This window comes from Nipponia nippon, unplaced genomic scaffold (assembly GCF_047370975.1).
Source record: "Nipponia nippon isolate SJK-2023a ecotype South Korea unplaced genomic scaffold, ASM4737097v1 scaffold_11, whole genome shotgun sequence".
Classification (NCBI taxonomy): domain Eukaryota; kingdom Metazoa; phylum Chordata; class Aves; order Pelecaniformes; family Threskiornithidae; genus Nipponia; species Nipponia nippon.
In genome coordinates this window covers 25,853,774-25,877,679 of record NW_028262302.1, presented here as the reverse complement: position 1 = coordinate 25,877,679, position 23,906 = coordinate 25,853,774, and the positions used below count along the sequence as shown (strand labels likewise).

The 23,906-nt window shown below is 49.7% G+C and overlaps 1 protein-coding gene across 5 annotated transcripts in view; it reads left to right on the top strand.

Moving 5' to 3' along the window:
- Positions 1 to 23,906, top strand: part of DAAM1 (dishevelled associated activator of morphogenesis 1) — a 98,497-nt gene that overhangs the window by 40,292 nt on the left and 34,299 nt on the right. For all 5 annotated transcript variants that reach the window (XM_087747995.1, XM_087747990.1, XM_087747992.1 and 2 more), the window contains 2 exons: positions 11,562 to 11,651; positions 23,496 to 23,567. In XM_087747995.1, coding sequence (XP_087604121.1) covers positions 11,562 to 11,651; positions 23,496 to 23,567 — 162 coding nt within the window. The remainder of the gene's footprint in view (positions 1 to 11,561; positions 11,652 to 23,495; positions 23,568 to 23,906) is intronic.

Sequence of the window (23,906 nt, the reverse complement as noted above, 5' to 3'; positions counted from 1 at the left end):
GCGGTATCTTTGGGGACGTTGCAGCAGTGGGTTTGGTCACCAGGATGGACAATCCTCCCACAGAGACCAGCAATCCAGCAGGGTCCCTTCTCCGCAGATCTCAGTCTGCTGCATACATCAAAGGGGAAAAACTCTTTCTTTTTGAAGCCATCCTGCAAAATATTCCCTGGGCTTTGTGTGTTTTTAAGTGTGCCTGTTCATCTAAGTCAGGAAACATCCATAGCGTGAGAAATTGGTGATTGTCCCGTGCCAGCGGCAGAGGACGAGGGCCTGAGCTGCAGAGGGACACGGAGCAGCTGCGACTCCAAGGTCAGCTAAAGGCTCGATCTGCTCTGCCAGTGTCTGGTTTATGGCCCGCTTTATGTTAGATGGACAATTTGGATTTTAACTAGAATAGTCAAATAGAATAGTTAAATAGTTAGGGTTTTATTCTGTGGCCATGCAAGTGTTTGGAGGAACAACAGGGAAACAGGGGATGGTTTTTTTGCCTGGGCACAAGCAGGAGCAATTAGCCTGTAAGAAATGTGCCGTGTCCATCCCGGGCTGCAGGGACGATGCGTCCTGTCCCAGCCAGCGGTATGCAGCAGCCAGGGGCTTTTCCCTGGCTCGGAGCAGATGCAGATGTTGTTGCTGTGGTCAATGACTGATCACTGCTTCCTCCCAGAGGAACCTTTTCCTTTTCCTTTCCATTTCCCCTGCCTGGGCTGAATGGGTTTTCGTCAGGGTATTGTTGGGATGTCGCTCAAGCGGGCACCAGCCCCATCTGAAAGGCTTTTCTTTGTCCACTGTCCTGCCGGGGCTCCGGCCAGGCTCAGCCACCCAGGGAGGAGCAGGTGCTGGCAGGGAGGCACAGACAAAAGCTGGGTATTTCAGGAAGATTTACTAATTTGCAGCTCCCTTGGCTGGGACAAGGCTTTGCAATTTCATGCAGCTCTCCTTGTATCGACACCGATGCATCCCACCGGCTTGGGTTGGCGGTGTTTGCTTCCTGGGGCTTGTGCAGTGGTGTGGTACCCACCAGGCAACATCCGTCGGATTTAAGAAGTTTCAGGAGCCATCGATCCTCCCGTAGGACACATCAGGAGGATCGCTGTGCTGTGGGGCTGCTCAGCCCCAGCAAGGAGGAATATCAGGGGCTGCACGAGCTGCCTGCGAACCAAGAGAACAAAGCTGTGCCATCTGCCACGGCTTCTTTCAAGAGGCTCCTGCGTATCCAGGCTAACAATACAGCGTTTCTTCAAAGGCTGAAATCTTGCTTGCACGCTCAGAGAAAGCACTTGCAAAGCTCCACATAATGGTGCCATATGGTAGATCTTGCCGTAACAATCCGCTCTATTTTCTGCCAGCAAATAGACTTTCCACCAGATGGGTAAATGACTGATGTCCTTTATATCTGCTTAACACTCCTTGTCACTCTGAGGTTTGTAATGAAACGCTCTGTGTGTGGTGGTGTGCATCGGCCCTGTGGGACCTGCACTGGGCGGGGGGGTGGAGGCAACGGGGGGATTGAACGGCTTGGTCCGGAGAGGGCAGAGGGAGCCCTGGCAAGACCCAGGACCCCTCGCTGGCTCTCTTCCCGATGGGGCGGGTTGCAGCGGTGTCTCCGTCCCAGCAGTATGAGAACGATGCTCCAGCAGCTCCTCAGGGTGCCTGGATGCTCAGAGGAGCTGCCAGGTCCGGCGTGGCTTTGCTTGCCCCTGGAGCACGAGGTGCTGCCTCTCGCTGGTCCCATACCTTGTTCCCAGCCTGCATCCCTGCCAGCAGAGGGAAAGGCTGAGAGGAGATGCTGCCCCAGCCGCCCCTCGAGGCTTGTCCTCCCAAATACCTGGGCTTTGAGGAAATCCAGTTACTGATACTGATGGGGCTTCTCAGACTTTTCACCTCCAAGTTGTCGTTAGCGATGCAGAATAAATTAGAGCAGCCGCCATCTAGCCCTGCATCCTGCCCGTGATGTGCAGCAGCCCATTTTTAGCCTATGAAACCAGATCAGGTAACCTTTCCTGGGTCCCTCCACCCAGGCTCCAGCAGCCAGCAGGCTTAGACCCTTGCCTGCTGATGTTGCATGGTGGTAGTGACTGCCTTCACTGGGATCTGCTGGAGGGGAGATATTCACACACGGTCTCCGAAGTGCTGGGCTTTATGCCTTCCCCTCCCATGAAGGGGAAGGCTGCTTCATCCCTCCCTGCTGCTCTGTGAAGTAATAGAAACTCAGGAGCCTGGGGAACAAAAAAAAAGGTCTCTGGTAGCTTACAAGATTTATCACAGCATTTGTTTTTGCTGTACTTGGGGCAACTAATGCATTTCATCAGAGCCGCTCTTTGGATGCTATCTGTTAGGAGATAGCATCCCCCGTCACAGAGATTAATTCTGTGTCGCCTTTGAAATGCTTCATGGTGGGCGATCGGTCTGTGGCTCACGATGTGGGGTGCTTGGGTAGGATGTTCCACGCGTAACTGTCCCACAGAGCCATGCCTTCCCACCCTGTCGGCATGCCGGGATGATTGCTATTCTCTGTGCTGCTCAAATGGGGAGTGGAGGACAACCCCAATGTGAGGAGAAGGCGGTGGTGTGAGCACTGTTACGTGTTAATAGCAGTGCCGGGTTAGGAACTCATTGCTAGCAATATCCAGTTTTACTTAGGAACTTAAGTAATGTGATTTTCCCCCGGTTTCTAATCCAGTAAGGAGAAAGTATGAGGTTTTGGGCCTTGCAGAACAACATGGCTTTTAAGTAACAGCTGAGGGATCAGCTGCAAAGCCAAGCTTTGCATTTCATGCTTGCAGGTCAGCTGTCGTTTTTTGCTGCCTGGTCTTTGCAGCATTAAGGACTTCAGGATTTTGGGAACCACTGAATGCTGGCTGAAGCCACTTTCCCCTATATCTGCAAAGAAAAGCATGCAGTTGGTACCCAGAAAAAATGTGATTGCAATAGCCCTTGTGTTCTGGGCAAAACACCCCTTTCTGCAGACTCTATCGGGGGCCAGACACAGCATGGGGCTCCTGACCCTGTCCCATCACCACCTCCCAAGACCAAGCTCCCTTGAGCTTATGAATCACTTTTAAGGAAGAAAACCAAGTGACTGGGTAACGTCTGTTTTTAAATTCACTCTGCAGGGAACTGTGTGGACATTTTTACTGGGCTGCCCAGGTTATTAGATGCTCATTAGATGCGAGCAGCCTGGACCTGCCACGCTCCTGTCCCAGCCCACCGCTCACAGCACTTGTTTTTGTCACCTCGTGGCATTACACCCTCACAGATAATCTCTTAAACGTATGTTTTGATAGGTAAGCATCTGATACAGAAGTCGCACACCTACTCGGCGAGAAAATAAGGGTTTTCTGCCTACACACATTCCATGGACCTGAATGAAGTAATCCACCAAGGAACGCTATATTTCAGCTGAAGCATTCATGTAATTGCAATATCTGTTACAGCTACAAACTAGTGGGGAGGCTTGCCCAAAAACCATGCTGTTGCTGACCTGTAATTTTACAAAGGAGCCATGTTATGGCACAATGTGAACCCCAGCTGAAGGCAGAAAGCGCATAAGAAACTCCTTTGTATCCAGGAGAAGTACAGCTGAAGTGGAAAAATTATATGGTCTACCTACTAAATGCTTTCCACTTTGCACTTCGTAAAAGGGGAGGCCACATCCCTGGGAGATGCCTGGGCGGCTCATTTGGTAACGCGTCGGTGACCTTAATTGGGGCATTTAGGTTTTTGGCTTGCACTGGCTCCAAGTGTTGCTGGCACAGGTCACCACAGAGGGTACCAGCCTCATTGGATGGGGCATCTGCTCCAGCAGTGGTCTTCTCCTCCCTGATTGCTTGGTGGTTGGGTGGTGTTGTTGGAGTTATGGGCAGGATTGAGCAGCACGTGGGTTGTGCTTCATCACCAACCTCAGCAGGAGGTGTTCCTGCTGGGAATAGCCCGTGCCTGCCTCGTATCTGTTGGCAGATGCAAATGAAAGCTGTTCGTACCACTGTAGTATCTGTTGCCGGCAAAGTCCAGGCGTTCCTCGGCGTGTGAGCATCACTGGCATCGGCTTTTGGCAGCTGAGGCTTTCTGTAGCCCTGCAGGCAGGATCCTGCCTGAGTGCCCGGTGGTCCTAATTCCCATCAACTCTAGTGTTCAAATCAATACTGTTATTTATGGGGATCAGCTTCCCTTCCCCAACAACACCTAGCATCTGTAAGCCCATCTGATGCCTGCTTGCTTGCTGGATGTCAAACCTCAGTCACAAACTGACTTGTTGCAGGGTGACTCTCTGCTTTGCACCTGCTCAAGTTCTTAAAAATGTCCTTAGGATGCTGGGTGTGACGAAAGCCATGGTTGTGGGGAAATGAGGACCACTTGTCCCACCCAAGCCACAGGTATGCAAGGAGCCCACTTCCATCTTACGTTGTCATCAGCATCAGGCTGTAGCTGGCTCCTGCTCCCCTCAGCTGCATCCTGAGGGTCCCACGCGCAGAGCAGTAAATCTTGGGAAGCTTTTAGGATCGAGTTGGCATGGAGCTTTGCAGCCACTAGTTCCCATCCAGCCCCTTTTCAATGCCCTTCCTAGGGCCTTAGCTGGGGAAACCTTGGAGCAGTTTAGCCCCAGACAAACCATGCACAACTTTCCTAAGTGAGCATCCGCATCAGGCGGGGGGCATCTGAAGCCACACTTGACCTGTTGGTTTGACTTCCAACTTCAGTAGCTTCAGGGATACCAGCAGTGAAGGTGGCATCTAAAAACTGATTGAAAAGGGAGCTGCTTCTTTGGGTCCATAAATAGGTGGGAAATCCACATCCAAGTCCTTCTTATTTATTTGCCAGACCTGTGCTTTATTGTGGCACAAGGTGCACCCGCCAAAGGGCAGTCATGCCCAGCTGTGATTGACTTGAATTTAATCCATTTTAGTGATCACAGTAGTAAATAATGGGCTGATATATCTTATGTTTTTGGTTTCAGGGTTTATGTACAATTGCACGGAAAAAGCGTGCTGGTGATCCACCTGCAGGGCTTCTAGATCTGAGTGCTCTTCAGGGTAAAACTGCATAGATCAATAACTCAGGCTATAAAAATACCCTGTGTTAATTAAAACAGGAGAAAGGTTTTCCAGATAATGCTGGTGAAAAGGTCACAGAAGGCCGAGCTCAATAAATAAAAAAAAAATGTATATATGCAGTTATAGATATATATTACAACAAAAAAGATTGAGGAAACTAAGTAGATACTTCTCTTTTAAAAGACATCAGTATTGGAATATGAACACCTTTAAAGCCTTTAGCCCATTAAAATAATTAATCAAATGAAATAATATTAAAGCAGTATGTACTGTCTGCCTCAGGTGTTTGAACTGATGGGGACATGAACCAGCTGCAGCTAGAGTTTATTGAGGAGCTAAATCAGCTATTGCTGGCCATAATCTTTCCTGCAGAAGAAGAAAGGAATACATATTTTATTTATATCTGTCCAATGCATTCAGGTCAATAACTGAAAATTGCAGAGCAGGGTGGATTGGGGTCTTTCCTCTGCCAGTCTGGGACTGAAAATTCAATGTGGGAAGACGTCGACTAGGGGTAAGCACTTCAAAGTGCGTACACATTATTGCTTGTTGCTGCTGCTAATTCCCTTGCTGTGGGCAATTTCCTTTATTAAAAAAAAACCATTACATGATAAAGGCAAAATTAATGAAAATCTTCTGTTATGCTTATTCATTAATAAATATAAATAGTTGCATTTTGCTCATGTTCTGTAATTCCAGCTGCAGGTTCTCAGGGGTAAATTGCAAATATATAGTGATAATATTGGCTGGGACCAGTTTGTCTGGGATGTTGTTTTAAGTTCTCAGGGTCCTATGGCTGAAAAGGCATGTGCTAGGGAGGAGGTATTTTTATTACTAATACTAAAAATAAAAGACTTCATTCACTACCTTCCTATTTAAAAAAACAAAACAAAACAACTAAGATAAATGTGCATATGTTGAGAATTGTAATCACCTAAATAAATGTTGCGGATAGAGGAGCTCCTCCTGCGGTGCAGGATGCGTGTGAAGGCAGTTGTTCTTTGCACTGTAACAGCCACTGATTAATTAGTCTGTTTCTGTAGGAAAACAGCTTAGAAAGCAAATAACGAGCTAAGTAAGATCGATTCCGAGGTGGAGGCTTGTTGCGCGCCGGTGCAGATCGCCGTCAGGGCTGGCAGTCGCGGGCGGGCAGCTGCCCAGCTGGCCACGCGGGCAGCGCCTCCGCGCAGCGGAAGAAGATTAGATGAGGTACAGGGGGAAAAATGCTGATTGCCATTTCCCTTGACACTGCAGCGTTCTGGGATAAATCAAATTGATGAACTTGGAGAAGAATGCCTGGAAGAGAGTGAAAAAGCGATATGACCCCTGAGAAAGGAAGCTGAGGCAGGCTTCAACAGGCCATTATTTATTTATTTTTTAATTCCCATGCTGTACCAGTTAATGCCAAATGTTGCCAAAAAGTTCCTGCTTGTTTCTTTCTTTCTATTTTTTTTCTTTTTTTTTGAGCAATCTTGGATCTCTCATGCTTTATTTGAGGATGCAGGAGATCTTGCCTTTACGTTCCATAGTCTCACTGGTGTCCTTACAGAACTTTCTAAACTCTCTGCATCCATCTGTCAGGAGTAAATTCACTTGCTCTTTATTATGTTGGTCATTTATTGATCCAGTGATGTCTTTCTCTATGTGTGTATATATATATGCACACATATGTATATATATATATAAACCCAGAACAAGCCAGCAAATTTTAATTAATTTTTGTTTCAATTATGACAATGGATAACCTCCTTATTTTCCCCTGTCACCTCCATGTATTATGGTTACACAATTTATCAGCCAGAAAGGTGCATTAGACTGATTAGTTTTTCATCTTTTTTCCTATGTGCTCTGAAGATATTCCGGAGGTGCAGACCCCTGTAAAGGGAATCATCCCTTACTTAGCTCCCCAGCTACTTCTTGCAGAATTTTTGGTGGCCCGTGGGACCTGTGGGCTGTAGGGGAAGAACCAGTGATGGTCGTGCTGGGACATTGCAGGCATGGGTGGGCAGCACATGGGCTCGTCCAGCTCTGAGAGCCCATCTTGGAGCTTGTTTCTGAGGTCAGAGATTTGCAACATCCTGCTCGCTTCCTGCCGTTGCCCCCATTAAAGTCCTCAGCCTGTGGAAGATGCTCATTAAAACGTCCACCATGGCATGGGTGAAGCAGCAGGGACAGGAGCTTGCACTGAAGGACCATGACAGTGTGACGTGAGTGTCCCTGCAACAGCCTGGGGCTGAACTTGATGCCTTCTGTGCTGGGAGGGTCAAACATTTCTTCCAGTAGCAATGCCTCACTTTTCTGCTTGATCTGTCGGTCTCTTCTCCCCAGCAACAAGCAATAGGATGAGAGGAAATGGCCTCAAGCTGCGCCAGGAGAAGTTTAAGTTGGATATTAGGAAAAACTTGTTCACCAAAAGGGTTTTTCACCTGTTCAGGCATTGGAACAGGCTGCCCAGGGAAGTGGTTGAGTCTCCATCCCTGAAGGTATTTAAAAGACGGGTAGATGTGGTGCTCGAGGACATGGTTTAGTGGTGGACCTGGCAGTGCTGGGTTAACAGTTGGACTCGATGATCTTAAGGGTCTTTTCCAACCTTAATGATTCTATGATTCTATGATCTGGCTTTACCTTCAGAAGGTGGTTAGAGGCTACCTTGACTGCAAACCAGAGAGGTGATAAAGTCTGCCTCCTTGGAGATATTTAAATATCTGCCTGGACTTTGTCCTGGGCAATGGCCCTAGGTGGCCCTGCTTAATCAGGGGATTGGACCAGAGGACCTCCGGTGGCCTGGGCTGCTCATACCACCCAATTGCCAGCTCCGGGAGATAGGGACCATGGGAACATCTTCCCCCTGAGCACCTCCAAGGCAAAGGTGTAGGGAGGGATGAAAACTTGTTTGGCCCATGGGAACCTGCTCACAGCGTGCTAGCTAAGCCACATGTTTCTAAGGTAGCTTTAGGAAAATGGCATGGGATCGCCTTCACCAGAGCTCATGCTGTGCTGGGAGAGAGGAGGAGGTTTGCTTGGCTTGAGCGGAGAGACATCAGCACAGGAAGCTGCAAGGAAGTATTTTACCTCCTAGAAATAGCAAATACACGCTGAGAATCAAATCTCCCCTCTGAGGTTTTTTTAAAATCATATTCAAATGAAGATTTAATGTTGAAACGTGTTTCCTGATCTAAAGGTGAATAGTTTAACTGTACGGGATAAATATTTAATAGGAGCATATCTCTTTCCAGTAAAAACACTCTGGGCAGAGACTTCCTTTTGGTAGCAAAATGAGGCTGTTATTCTACGTGCCTTTGACCCAATTCCAAAAAAATATTTAAAATAGCGAAGTTGGCAGATCCTGCCGTGGGAGGCAGCCAGGTGAAAAGGGCAGAGCTGTGAAAGGTGAGGCTGAAGTGAGGGGTGAGGGACACTGACTCATCGGTTATCTTCTCACTCTTCAACAGCCACCAACATCGCTCACTGTAGAGGGAGTGCATGGCTTGCAAATGGCCTATAAAATTAATTGCCAGTTAGAATCACCTAATTATTGACCTTGTGAAGATTAATTGAAGGCGCATATGGGTTTGAGGTTGTGCGCAGCTTCTCTGCCGTGTTACGACTCCACCGTGCAATTGCAAAAGGCTCTGTCAGAGCTGTGTTTGTGCGGTGGTCTGTGAGCCACCGGGAAATGACTGATGTTCCTGTCCCCTCTTGATCTTTTGGAGTTTGAAGGGCAGTTTATGAGCAGCCTACTTGGGGCCAAGGAGGTACCCATCAGTGAGTGTAAACGAAGGGCTGAAGGTGGGTTCAGGAGTCCCCATGCACATAAAACCAGCAAAGACCTGACTTTTCATGGTTAAGTCGCTGTTACAGCTCAGAATAACAGTAGTTAGTCACTGTTTGATTATGAGAATTTTCATATTCACTGGGTGCCACGTAGTATTTATTTAAACACCTCTCCCAAGCATCCTGTAAGATATCATTTGGTAGGTGTTGCTGAGTGATGCAGGGCTGCGATGACTGAACATGTTAGAGCCAGGGCACTATGAAATGCGCTGTGTGGGGCTCAGAAGCATTTCTGCACCTTTTTTGGATGTGTTTGTGCATTGTCATGTACCAGCACCTAATATGTTCTTCTGCTTTATTCCTTCTTGCTCCCACTTAGGCTTCAGCTCAGTTTAGATTTCTTTTCTTGGGTAATAAATCTTCACGTTTGCACAAGTTGTATTTTTAGGGTATGGGTATTTTGAAAGTTTCAATAAATATTTTCCTAAGAACCTAAGTACAGATGTGCGTGGCCGGTGCTTTCATGCCTGAATCCCAGATTCCCGTGACAAGGACACGGGGTCGCAGTGGAAGCATTTTCCTGCACTCACTTAAACCCTCACTGCAGAGGTAAATACTTATCAGGAGACCCTCGTCCTCTCCCACACTCCCAGATATATTTTTCCAACAAGCTGAATTTCAGCCAAGTCCCTGTGTCAGGTGGCATCCTGTTGGCCACCTTTAGACCTGCAGAATTGGGGCTGAAGCAGAGCTTGGGTGTCTGACTGGCTCGTAGCCTGAGGAGACGCAAAGGGAGAAGGACATAGAGTGCAATTTCTGTTTTTCACATGCATGAGATGTGGAAGGCTGACAAGACTTGCCCAAGGCTGGGAAGGAGATCGGTTACTGGATATGAATCCCTGACCTCCCAAATTGTAGGGGCACAGGGAGATTTGAAAGCGGTGCTCATTGGAGGAGTCCCTAAGCCAGGGTCTCCTCCCTGGGCGCAGGGAGAGGAGAAGTGTCTCGGATTGGGCTCAGGCTTTCTCAGTCCTCACTTTTTTCCAAGCTTCTGTCATGGCAGCACGTTTATTTGTGTTGTAAGGGTGTCTTGCACGTCTGCTTCCAGAGCTCCACCAACGTCAGCTGTGTGCAGCACAGTGATTTGAAGAGTCAGTCAATATGGGGGGAAAAAGTCAGAGAAGAGGCAAAGCTCCTCCATGTGTACGTAACGGAAAAAGCTCCATGACACCTTTCCTTTCAAGGAGTAATTTCATCAGGAACTGAAATTAATACCTGAAGTGGATGTATAAGCCTCTCCGAGATGTTCAGGACTGCCGGCAACCCTCCGTTGCTCTGTTGCACTGGAGGGCCCTTGGGTTTGGGTTACAAGATAGCCGAAGGCTCCCTTCCTTGGCTGCTGGGTGCAATATGAGCTTTACTTAGATCAGCTGAATTTCTTTGTAGCGTGTGGGCTTGCTGATGCAGGGACCCATCTTTCCCCATAGGCATATTGTTCAGCCTTCACCAAATGGTGCTTTCACCTTTGACTGGTGTACCAGGGGTTACCAGCTTTAGTTGTTAAGTGTTATTATTCAGGCAGGGAAACTTTAATGGGCCTCCATGTGGTTTTTGGTTTGGTTTTTTTTTCCTTTTTTAGTTGCTGGAATTAAATGTGTAATTTTTAATGGGGATCCTCTTAATTAAATCCACTGGCAGGGTGGGATGAGTTGGCTGCAGGCCACGTCAGGGCTCTCCTGTGACCTTCTACAGCATCTACAGCGCTCCCACCGCTGCGCCAACACCCCTCCAGCACGAGGGTTGTCATCAGTGGTGGTGATTTTAAGAGACATCCATGGTAGTAAGATCAATGTTGGCTTTAGCAACGAGCCTCCCAGCCCTGCCTGAATGTTTTATTTAGTTAGTTCTCTGATAAAAGCTTTGACCTACATCTAGCACCAGGAAGCGATGAGGCTTTGATAATACTCGGGCATCCCGGCGGAGGGCACGCTGCTAACCGAGCCTCCAAGTCGAAAATGGATGTGTCCTTTAAAATAAAATCAGATAAACCAATAAAGGTGTCAGTAAACAGCTTTATCTCTGCCAGGCAATACATAGTCCAGTTTTGTTGGAGAGGATGTACCTCTTTATGAACTGTAGATATTAGGAAAAGCGCCTTCTATTTTTAGTTACAGGAAAACAAATCAAAAGCCAAAAAAAACCGCCCAGTTTTCAATGATATGAGCGTGTCGGCGATGGAAATGGGGCTGGATCACTCAGGTTGCTCAGTGGTGAAGCAGTTATCTGAGGTGGTAAAAAAGAAAGGTCCTATTTGAATTTTATTTTTGCTGTACATATCTTAGATGTGTTCCATCATCCGGAGCTCTCAATCATCTGCACGAGGCTATCTTGCAGGCAGCTGTACCAGCTTCATGGGTGTCCTTTCTAAAACGCTTGCTGCCTTTAAAAGCAATGGAGGCGATGTCCAGGAGGAATGAGGCAGAGGGGTTTGCAGCCCTGTCCTCCCAGCAGCCAGCTGTAGCCCAGGAGTCAGGCGGAGGTCAGCAGCAGCAGGATGAGAATTAGCATCATTGCCCTGACAAATCGATAGTCACGGGGCGATGCTACGGGACCACCGCTGCACTGTGGTGTGGCCCCACATTGATTTACAGCACTTATCTGGGGGGTTGTGTCTGTGCCATCACCCGTTTGTGTACTCATGTTGCATGTTTTGTGGGCTTTTTTTCCCCTTTCCAGGATGAACTTGACCTCACGGACAAGCACAGAGAGGCCATGTTCGCGCTGCCAGCGGAGAAGAAGTGGCAGATCTACTGCAGCAAGAAGAAAGTAAGAGACCCATCCGTGCTGTGGTCAGGGGCTGAGCCCCTTCCCTCCTGTGCAGGGTGGGGAGGAGATGTGGGGAGGAACACAGCTCTCTTGGGATGCCGAGTGGTATTTGGGGTGTCGCAGAAATGCATCTGTTGTCCGGGGTGGCCCTGGGGAAGCAAGGTCTTCACTCTCCAAAATGCAGAATCCTTCCTCCCAAGCCCATTCAGGCTGGAGGTGTCCCCACACCCCGCACAGGTGTCCCCCACCCCATGCTGATCCCTGCCAGCACAAGCAGGGCCATGTGGAGCTCCATGGCCACCGAGGCTGGCATTGCGGCAGCAAGGGGCTGCTCCGGTCACCATCTCTCGTGGCCCCGCTCTTCTCTGCTGATGTTTGGGGGCTCAATCACACCCTGCTCAAAAGCCTCCTTCTTTCCTGGGTTTCCAGTTTGCTGCCATGAAACAGGCTTGGGTGTTGTTTTTGTCCTCCCACTGGCTCTTCCACACAAATGGAAAGTGCCACTGGGGAAGCCATGGCCCCACAGCACAGCCTGCGAGAGATTTGGCCTGGCAGTGCAGAGCTTGCTTTTAGGGTGAAGCTGTGTCGCCTCTGGGGCGATGAAGGGCTCTAGGTTCATGGGTGTAACTGAGATACTGCTGCTAAGAGACGAGGGTTGATGCGAGTCGCTGATCTGTCTGCCGAACATGACGTGTCCGTTCTGCGATCCTGCCCTCACGGCTGCGTTTCTTAAGCTGAAAACATGCATGGACATCTTCCCAATGCCAAGATATGCTGATGTCTGAGCTTGGTTGCGTCACCCTTTAGACAGAGGTCAAGAATTGAGGTTTGTTTGTATTTCTGCTGGTAAAGCAATGCCCAGGTGGCCAAAGCCTGTGTTGCCTGTGGGCAGGTTCACAGTTGCGGATTGCAGCGATGCCGGCGCCAGCTCTCATGGTCCGTCTGGGATGGAGCAGACTGCCTCACCACCTTTCTCCCTCCGTTCATTTACTTTTGCTCCTGGAGGTGGACAGCCCAAGTGGCGTGGGGTACCGCAGGCTGGCAATCTGTGAGATGGCCAAAATCACACTTTTTTCCCCCAGGAAACTGAACATTTTTGCCCCTCTATGTTGGCACAGGAGTTAGCCCGAGCTGTCTGTGCTGGGAGTCATTTTCCCTCTGAGCCTTGGCCAAAGCAGAGATCCTGCAGGACATAACATCGTGGGGAGAAATGGGGCAAAAATCCTCAATCTCACAAGCAGACGGAAGGACACCAAGGCCTGCGAAGGAAATGCCCCCAGCTGGGGGCATGGACCTGTTGGAGAGGGTCCAGAGGAGGGCCACAAAAATGATCAGAGGGCTGGAACACCTCTTCTGTGAGGACAGGCTAAGAGAGTTGAGGTTGTTCAGCCTGGAGAATTGAAGGCTCTGGGGAGACCTTATTGCACCCTTTCAATACTTAAAGGGGGCTTATAAGAAAGATGGGGACAGACTTTTTAGCAGGGCCTGTTGCAATAGGACAAGGGGTAATGGTTTTAAACTAAAAGAGGGTAGATTCAGACTAGATATGAAGAAGAAATTTTTTACAATGAGGGTGGTGAAACACTGGACCAGGTTGCCCAGAGAGGTGGTAGATGCCCCACCCCAGAGGCTGAAGATGTACCTGCCCATCGCAGGGGCGTTGGACTAGATGACCTTTAAAGGTCCCTTCCAACCCAAATCATTCTATGATTCTGCGATTCAGTTCCCAAATTCACCACTGTGTCCCCTAACCTGGCTGCAGGAGTTGGCTCGGCAGTGCTGGCAGTGGCCTGGCCCCACTTGAAAGGCAATTGCTGCCGTTAATGCCTCTTTTCTCCCGCTGTAGCAATGGCACCAGATTTTCCAGCCACATTTTAGGCCAAGAACAGGCTTACCTTGCTCATGTAGGATTAAGTTTTAAGCCTCTCATAAATACCCCTGAAATCCCTGTATTATTGTTAGACAGAGGCCTGCCGTGCCCGAGATTTAAATCGGAGCGGGGAAGAGATGTTAACAAATTACAGGCACTGGTCTGAATCAACAAGAAAATGGGCAGGAGATGCTCGCTCATCATTGCCTGTCGGATAAGCGGAGCCGTGCTCCAGTGTATCTGGATAAGGGGAGACAACGAAGACTTAAATCAAGCAAAGCCATGTAATTATTATTGCGAGTGGAGATTACGTGCTATCTAATCTTCCAGGGAAGGGTTTAGATGGGGCTGATGGTCCCTCTTTCCTATTCCAGCACCTCCTTGCACTCACAGTTTTTTAAAAACTGTGCTGAGAAACTCTCTGCTCCCGGGGGGTGTTGAAGGAGCCACAGAAGCGTGCCACAGCATCCTCAGAGGTCCTCGGAGCAGGCGCCCATCCGCGGCCGGATCCTGGCTGCCACTCTGCCCTGCTCCTCCTTCCTCTGGCTGCTCTCAGGCGCTTCTTCCCTACTCCTGATGTACAGGAGTCCCTTGCTCTGAAGGAGATGTGCTGATGGAGACGAATTTTTCTCCTGCATTTTAATTAAAAATGAGCAAGACTGTATCGACAGAGGCTTCAGCAGTGGAGGAAACCAGGAATCACATGGGCTGGAGAACATGTCTCTATGCACAGCAGGCTCTAGGCAGTCCTGCTTCTATGTGATGAGGACTGGTAGGCAGCTGAAACATCAGGGGCTATCCCGGTGGCTTGTGGTAAATCTTACTCATGTACCTATGTTTTTATGAGGACAAATCACCTATAGGGTAGCCTGGCATCAAGAAGAGGGGCTGGACTTCTCCAGCTGAGAGCAATGGCTGGGTTTTGGCCGGGGCAGTGGAGCTGGAGACAGGGCAGGGGTCCTACCTCCCTGCCTCGGCTGCAGGCTGAGCAGCGGTGATTTGGGAAGTCCAGGATGCACCCAAACCCTTTGGCCTGCCTGTGTTTAATAGCAAGTCATCACTTGAGATGCTGGTAACACCCAGTTTCGCCTGATGGGTCCCAGGGGGCTGGCAAAGGTGGACATCAGTCACAGGCAGCTGCCTGACTTACCAAGGATCCAAAACTGTCCCCTGGGCAGTTTTTGCTCTTTCCTCCACTGCCAATTTTGGCTCCTGTTGGAAGCAAGCTGCTGAGAGTCAGATGACTTCAGTCAGACTTTGAGTCTGAAAGTCCAGTTTGAGACCAGTTGCAACAAGCTCCCCCTCGAAAGAGCAGCGTGAGGCAGGATGGAAACGCTGCCCAGCCTTCTCCTGGGGAGTTTGCTTGGAAATCTGCTTTGCCAGGCTCCAAAATATCTCACACTGTGGCCGTAGCCCAGGCAGCCAGGGCATTCCCCTGCCTCCATCAACAGCAAAGGTGTGTGCAGCACGGAAAGCATCTGAATATCTGTCCTTTCAGCACGTTCCCTGCTGTCGTGTGCCATCTCTGGCACTTCTGCTTTGCTGTTGGCATCGCCAGTCATACTCATGTCTGCAGAGTATATCCTAGTTGTTGCACGTTTTATATATTCCCATGATAGGTAAGTTTTGGTAAAAGGTGACCAAAATGAGACATTGTTGTGCTGGGTTGTCCTGGCAAGGGACTTGGCAGCACCTGGCCTCGGCAGTGCTCATCGAGAGGAAATAAAGGAAAACCATCATATTTCCTTCCCTGGAATATTTCCCTCTGCCCTGCAGCTCCATATCCTGGTTTCTCTGCCCTCCAAGCAGCTGTTTTTATCCCAGCCCACAGTACCGGCTTGGCAGGGCGGAGGTTTTGTCCTCACTGATTCTCCATCCAGGGAGACGCCAGGTCTGATCCCAGCCCTGACCCTGCTCGGAGCAGGGGGATGCACTAGTTGAACTCCCCATGGTTCCATCCCACCTGCATCACCCTGGGATGCTCTGGGTGGGGGCAGAGGGATAAAAAGCATTTCGTGATGCGGGCTGGTGAGTCTGTCAGCAGAGACCCAAAGGGGAACTGAAGTCTGCATTAAATCCAGCAGCCGTGCAAGCACTTGGATCAGGAGAGAGATTTCAAGATTATTAGAGAGACCTTCTTTGAAGTCATCAGCCCTCTCTATGGCTGTAATAAAGCAGGGAAATGTGAAGGTGGAGATGCATTAACAGCAGGATGAAATCTGCTTTTAGAAGTGGTATTTCTGGATGATGACGTGTTTCAGACCTCATCCCAAAATATTTCACTCCCTGCTGGCCCCGCTCTCCGGGAGAGGATATTGCTCGGAAGCACAGGGAGGAAGCAGGAGGGTTTCCAGCTTTACCGTTTCTTTGGCTGCGGGTTTGCTTCAGTGGAAGACGGTGACTCAGGATGGCCTTTCTCAGGAGGCCACACTCCAAAGGGAGTTAATAATTAACACTTTGCACTTATTCTGCAGCACCTCTTAATTATAGGAGGTTTGGCTTCTGCCAGCTGGTGTACATAATGTCAAGCTATTAAAGCAGCTCACCGGGGAATTTTTATGAGCCTCAAAATATGGGTGGATAAAGGGTGTTCAGGCAGAAGCTCAGCATAAATAAAAAGGTGGAAGGGCTTGGTAGTGAAACCAGCTCAGGCAAATGCAGGGTCTGACTCTGCCCTCCTCCCTTTCCATTCGGCTGAGCTCTCTGAGCATCTGTAAAGCCAGGATAGGGGAAAAATGACCTACAGGGATGCCAAGCAATGCTGCGCTCTTTAAGCTCATGTTGAAAACCCACTGGCATTGCTAACGCTGGGTGTGTAGCTCTTGGCAGTGTTAAGCTGTCCCCGGCAAGCAAAGCTTACATCTAACATTTCCTCAGACATCGGATATAAAACCAGGATCCCTTTGCATTAGGAGAAGACAGTGATGGTGTGTTTGCAGGGGAGAATGGGAAAATATGTGATAAATAGGGAAATGAGTGATGCCTCTCCAGTAATACTATTTTTCCCAGCCAGACGGCCTCTTTCCTCTCTAACTGCGCCTTCCACCCGCTCTCTCCAGAGAGCTTCGCTTTCCAGCTCGCTCTTCCACTTGTAGATCAGTCCTGCGGCTCATTCACAGGGCTTGTGTTTCCATCTATTTATTTTCTTCATTTATAAAACATCAATTATTTTAAAAAAACATCAAGCAAAAAGCTGCAGTAGCAGAACTAAGAGCAAAAGCTGACAAAGATGTCATGCAAGGGAAGGAGGAAAAAATAGCTCAGTGTTTTGCCGTGCTCCTGGATCACCTGGGATCAATGAGAAACGTTTCATGGCCTCTCAGCATCCAGATATACCTGTGGTTATTGCAGCAGCAGGTTGAAATATCATCTCGGGTGTCATTTTCTCGGGCTGAGCAAGAGAAACGGGCTGTTTGCATGGCTGGGGGTATTTTTCAATAGAAAATGTTTATAGCTTTTATCTTTAAAGATAATTCCCTTTTTAGTTCCAATCACAACACACTTTTGTTTAAGCGAGGTTTTTCTCCCTCTCCAGCCAAAAAATGCATCTGTTAGCAATCTTTTTGGATTTTATAGCGAAGCTTTTCAAACAATGAACCAGCTGACTACGAAAGGCATCTGGTCATGCTATATTTGCTTATGGGGAGCATAATTTTTAAACCCTGGGAAAAGTGTACAAGGGCATGTGTGTATTTGTAGAGCAGAGGGTATAGGAAGTGTTAGCATACAGAAAACCAGAGTGGTCTGGGATGGGATGCTTTGGACCCCAAGATCCCAGCTTGGGGAGAAGCCGATGAAATTACAGCCCTTTGCAGCATCACTCCAAGAGCCTTTGGCGAAGCGAGGAGAAACAGCTTTAGTTGCATCATTTAGTTTTTGTTGCAGGGATGCCTGGGGGAGACGAGCAGCTGGAGGGACAAGGAAGACCTGGAGGGCTATGGTGGGCCAGAACCTCCGCCACCGCACGCCTGGCAAAGGCTCGGCCGTGTTGGTGGAGTTGGGCTGGATTTAAACTTCCCATGCAGGCTGCAGACCTGTCAGCTTTAAAATCCATCCACGCCACTGTCTGCTGCGTTTTTGACCTTGCAAACAGCATCCAGGTGGATCATCCGTGGCAGGCGGGGAGGGGGGGTTGCCGAAACGTGGTGGGCTGCCAGCTGCCACCAGCTTTCCCTTGTTCCACCATTACGGAGCAGCAAGGAGGAGCGGGGAACACTGTGCAAAATAAAAATGCAATCAGGAGGATGCATAAAAATGAAGGGGTTTGCTTCTGTTTTTGCAGCAGGTGCTGACTGAAAAGGATTTTTTTTTAACCCTTTGCTGTGACTTTGACTTTCCTGGTGTGAAGTTCCCCTGGGGCAGACCAGCCTTGCAGGTAGTGTCAAGAGGGAGGCGAACCATCAAAGTTATGAGTGTTGTTGCTGAAGGGCTCTCCAGGGTTTGCTTGGAGCTGGCTGCTACAAGCCAGCCCTTTCCTTCTGACTTGGTTTCACCTTGAAAGATCTAACCTGGTGTGTTGGACATCAGGCAGTTGGGGAACCCGGCCAGCCGCCCTCTGGGGCTCAGTTATCTGGAGCAGCTCCAGATCCATCACCACCACCACAGGCTGCGGGCACGGGAAGGAGGCTGCTGGATCAGACAGAGACATCATCCACTGGCTGGGCACCTGAAAGGCATTGCCAGAAGCTTGATTTAGAAGCAAAGCAGCTGTAACAAAGCACAGAAGAGCTTCACAGGCATCTTTCTCCCCGCTGCCATGGGGACACACTGCGAGCAGGAGGGTTCATTGCTCCCAGCGGCTGCGTTCCTGCAGGTCAGAGGGGCAGGAGCTCATCGAGATGCACCTTCCAGGTGTAAATAATGGTGCCCAAGCGTGACCGAGACAAGCCTGCGAATTGCTTTCGTGCCACCGCTGGCTGAGCTACCACCTCCTCTGTGCTGCTGCCCGGTGTCCCAGGGAGGGTCACTGGGAAGACCAAGGGCACTTCTGGCTGTGGGAGCTGCCGACACCCCGAGGGGGAGGCACATGGGCTGTGGAACTGTCAGGCTTGTAACCAAGACGTGGCAGGGCTGGGGAGCATGAAATCTCCCCAGGAAGAGCAAAGGGATGGCTGGAGCTGGCAGATTGGTGACCTTCGCTTGGAAAAGCTCCCGCTAATGAGGCATCTTGACTGGGCGCTGCTTTCCCCGTGGCACCCGGCACCGACAGAGAGGATGGAGCTTGTTCATCAGGTTCACACCATGACACCCCCGCACCACTGGCACCGTGGTGTGGAACAGCCGAGCAGCAGCATCCATCAGCCTGACGCATGGAGCCTGGGGGCAAAGGGGTGAGGGAGGAGAGGGCACAGCAATGCCAGGGCCACAGCTGATGTGATTTGTATTTTTGCCAGGTCCATGGAAGGAAGAAGTGGGTGTTGGGGTGACCGGGTGGGAACGAAGGGCGGCACGGAAGATTACCCTTGGCTGCACGACTTTGGCGTTTCCTAATTTTTGCAGCAGAGCATGTATGTGGTGGCATGTCAGGGCTGCTTCCTGGAGGACAACGAGGGATGTTGATGCTAATGTTACAGATGAGAAGGGATACCCGTCCCTGCACTGTGCAATTACAGCCGTCAGCCTGCCTCTAAAAGAACAGCTCATAGTAAGCCACAGCACGGCACCGGGCTGTCAGCAGGGTTCAGATCAGCCCTCACTTCTGTGTTTCTTGAGAGCAGACACAGCAAAGACCTAAGCGCCGCCCAGCGAAGAAGGAATTGGGAGATGTTCGTTTCCCCAGTGCCAGCTGGGGAGGATATGATAGAGCATCCTGGAGAGCTGATGTTGGCAGTACTCAGCTCTGCATCTGGGCATCCCTTGTTGAAGGCAGGCTGCAAAACTCACATCCCCAAAATCCACCCTGGGTGCTGGGAAACCATCTTACAAAATTCACCCTTTCAAACTGTGATGCCCAGAGAGGTTTCTCCCTCCTCCTGGCTCTGAGCGAAGGCTTGTGAGTCACTTCCCTCTGGGCTCATTGCTTTATTGGGAGATTTCTTTACCACCCAACACACTAAAGGACACTTACTAGTGTGCCGTAGACCATTAGCTGCAGTAATTACCACTCTGCAACGTCCTGCAGTGAGCCGAGGGAAGGCCATGCCCTGATCTTTGCCTGCTTTATTGTTCAGTCCCCCTTTGCCTGGGAAGCTGCTTTTGGACGAGCCTGCCCGGCTGCTCATCTGAATTAATGAGGTTCTGCTGCATTTAATTGAGAGCTCTCTCTAAATTGGGGGTTTCAGGGAGGAAATGCAAGAGCCCGAGGGAGCCGAGCAAAGGGAAATATTTATAATGCAGCACGTTAATTATAAATGAGCAGTTTAGCCAATTTTGTTGTTCAGCCTCCCCTCTGCTCCCCTGGAGACCTTTATTTTTTTGCTCCACCGCTTCCTTTCAGCCTTAAATGAGCAGCAGGTCCGGATCCCTGCCTGCCTCGCAGGTGTTTGCACCATGTGGAAAGGCCCTGGGAGGATATGGGATGAGCCGGCCCCGCTGCCTTCCCACCCCATTCCTCGGCACGGGTCTTGTTCCCTGCCCAAATCTTATGGCTGGGTACAGCCTATCATCTCTTGGTGCTGTGCAGTGATGGGGACCTCAGCACCCTTCCCAGCTGGTGTCACTGCTGGGACCACTGGTGGGAGAGGGATGCTCTTTATAAGAGGTGCTGACGGTACCCTGGGGTGGTGGGGAGGACCTCCAGTGACATCTCCAGGAGGTGACAGGAGCTGGTCCCTTTTTGGACCATGTTCAAGGCACATGTGGGTGCCATGGCTCCACCATCCCCCAGGGCACCATTTGCATGCCAGCCTTTAAAGCAGGGCAGGAAAGCTGGGAAAATCACAATCTTTGCCCGCAGGCTTTGCAGGGTTTGTGCAGAGCCTTCCTGCAGCAGAGCTTAGGATGGCTCGGAGGGGCGGGTTGCAGACATGCACGGGGCTTGTGGCTCCCCAGCATCCCTCCCTTCTTCTTTAGTGCTTCCACCACGTTTACATGCTCTCTCCTGTTTCTGGTGCAGATAGATGGTGTGCCGTGTAGGGCTGTAGGTACCAGGGAGGGGTGTGCTTTTGCACACAGGAGCTGATGGGAGTGTCCTTTAGGAAGGTATACAATGTGAGCTGAGAAACCAGAAAGACCTGGCTGCCTGTGTCAGATAGGATTGTTACTGTGCAGGAAGGTGGCCTGAGCCTCAACCCAGGTACCTGGCACCACTGATGGACCATGGGATCATCCAGCAGGACAGGTGGGCAGCACTGAATAGGGCTAGCACCAAGAAACTGCCCTTTGATTGCAGGAAAATAATCCAGGTGATGCTCTGTAGATTGAACCTGCCATCGGGTGCAGCCTGACCTCACATCCCCACATCGCCATGGTGGTTGGCCATGGGCAGTTCCCCCGTATCCTGCTCCCACCTTGCTCCTGGGGACTGGTGGTCCCACCTGGGTTAAACTGACAGCTCTGACCCACAGGTTGCAGAAATAATGTGTGTTTCCCTAGGGTGACAAAATACTTTGCAAAATATGATGGTTTACTTTTCCCACCCCGCTCAGGAGAAGCAGAAGATCTTCCTTCAGCTCTGCGAGAGGTGGTGGTATAATTTGTGCCTTCCCGCTCAACTCATAAATATAAATTACACCTCTGTTTCTCAAGCCCCCTGACACTTTCTCTGTGCTCCTGACCATCTTTCTGACAACCTGGATGTCTTTCGGCAAACTGTGTGTCAGTGGACATGCCGGCTGCCAGGATTCCTGCAGGCACGGCAGGTGCTTTTCTGCACAATCTGGCGGTGGGAAGCTCTGACCCACCAGACAGCTGCAAATGGGTGTCCTTTTCCCAGCCCCTTGAGAAAGGCATTGGGTTTCCCCCGCCACAGTGGAAACCTCCCCCTGGCCATGGCTTCAGGTGGCCAGACTTGATGCTGGCTGGTGACAGTCCCTGTACGTGGTCCCAGATGTGGCCAGAAATGTGGCAGGATGGGCAGCCGGACGGTCCCTGGGTTATTTGGAGAGGATTGCTTCACTCAGTCTGTTTGCCAGCGGACAGCAAGAGGTCTCTGCCCCTCCGTCCTCTTGCCTTTGCCGGAGGCGAGTTTTTGGGAGAGGGGAAAGCAGAGAGAAGCCAGCGCATCCCATTTTTCCTGGTGTGAAAAGACCAAAGGCATCCCTGTCTCTCCCCATCAGGCTGGGTGTTGCACACTCAGCCAGCAAATGAGCATTTCTCTTATTTTAAACACTATTTGGACAGTATGGGGACGGTTTTATTTGTTGCTGGCAAAAACTAGTTGTCAGAGTATGACTATGAATGGTCCTCCATCCATGCAGAGGCAGGCAGTGGGACCTCCTTCAGGTTTATTAGGTTTGGCACTAGCATAGGTAGGACAGATTTTTTTGTTGTTTTTCTAACATCATCTCAGAAAAAATCTTGCTCTCTGCTGATTCCCTCTTGCTTAAAAAAAAATTAAATGTGGAGGGCAGGTGAATCAAGTGTTTCATTCAAAACCTTGGTTCTTGGCAGGAGAAGGAGGGGAGAATAACCAGAATTATTAGGGCAGGGGTTGCCAGGTCCCTTGTTCCTCTCAGACTTCTTTTGTCCCCATCCTGGATCCAGGCACAGCGAAGGGTCAGGTCTGCAGGGATGGGCTGCACTGCCCGTGGGGGAACTGAGTCCTGTCCAAATCACCTGTCGCTGACTCCGTGTGTTCTCATCTTGGCAAGCTGCAGCTTGGGAAGTTTGGATGCACAAACATTTCCCACACATGCCTCTTGAACCGCAGTAAATATTTGGGACTCTGCTCCTTGGGCTTGCTGAAATCAGACAGAGGATCGGTAGTTGTCTGCATGCACAGACATGGAGGCAGAAGAGTAGGTCATCCAGCTCCCACCATCACAGGCAATTGCGGTGTAGGATGACATTTGCAAACATCTCTTAAAGTTAAGGAGAGGGCAGAGCCATGCAGCAAGTCAGGCTGTGAACTGAAGATGGTTACCGAGGGAAGATGTCTGGGATTTGCATAGTATCGGTTAACTCCAGCCTAGACCTGTGTGGCATTTCTGCTGTGAATCCTTTTTCTTCTTTTGATATAAGTTTTTAGGAAAATACAGTGGGGAAAAGGTTTGATTTTGAAGTATTCCCTCAAAATCTGCCTACTTGCTCCACGCAGTCCCTGGGGACATGCAGTGTTATTTATCCGAGCTGGGCTCAGAGGTCCTTCAGTCATGTCCTACAAGAACATGGTAGAACCTGAAAACCCCTTGTGAGTCCCACCAGATGCAGGGCATTGTAGACAAGGATGACCCAATGAGGCTCTGCATCATTCATTGTCATAGATTATGGGCCCAGGGGTGACATCCTTTAACAGGGGACATGATTGCCAAGTGCATGTTCCCTCCTAACAACTAATGAAGCCCCCAGGGGAGTTGTCTGTTGTGTCTGGAGTCTCTCTTAGGATGGGGGTAAGTCATGGTCCTGCTCCAAGAGTGGAACCTAGTTCACGTCACATTTATTCACTCTTCATTACTTGTAAGAGACTCTTTTTTTTTTCCCTCCAGAGCACATTCATCAAAGCTGTGCAGCCAAACTTCAAGGGCACTGTAAGAGTCGGTACAAGAGAAATCTGGATGTAAAATTTCAGTGTGTTTTCTCTGAAGCTGATAACCACAAGACTGATACAGTATCATTGGGGCAGAGTTTTGGTCACAGGCAGATGGTGTAATGTAGATTGTATATAAAATATGCTAGTTCAATAAATCAGGTAATGTTCCCATAGCTGGAGCTGTCAGTGGTAAGCTCAGAATGTAGAAAGTCAAGCTTAATTTGATATAAAGTAATGCAAGAGCTCAAGGGTGCTTCAGAGGTGCTTGGTCATGAAGGGCAGGGGATGTCAATGCTATTTCTACTAATCTGCTGTCTTTGTTTCACTTTTTCCACCCTCCATCCAGGACCAGGAAGAAAATAAAGGAGCCACCAGCTGGCCGGAGTTTTATATCGATCAGCTGAATTCAATGGCTGCTGTAAGTGTTTCCCCAACGCTTTGGTACTTGTGGACCCCGTATGGGGCAGCAGCACAGCGGTTACAGTCTGCAGCACAGCCAGCATCGCACCTGAGAGGGCGACAAGTGTTGTAGCCACAAAGTTGTGACCTGGCTGTTTTCAGCCTTTCGGGTCTGCGGACCTCTCAAGAATTTGGAGCTGGCAGTAGCTTGCAATTTGTCCCAGCAGTTCAGAAACCCCTGATGTAAAGATTTAAAGATATCCTCCATTAGACCAAGAGATACAGCTGGAAAATGGAGGTGTTCTCTATGGCAGGAAGGGCATTTCATCTTGCCCCGGTCTGGGAGGCTGCAAGATGG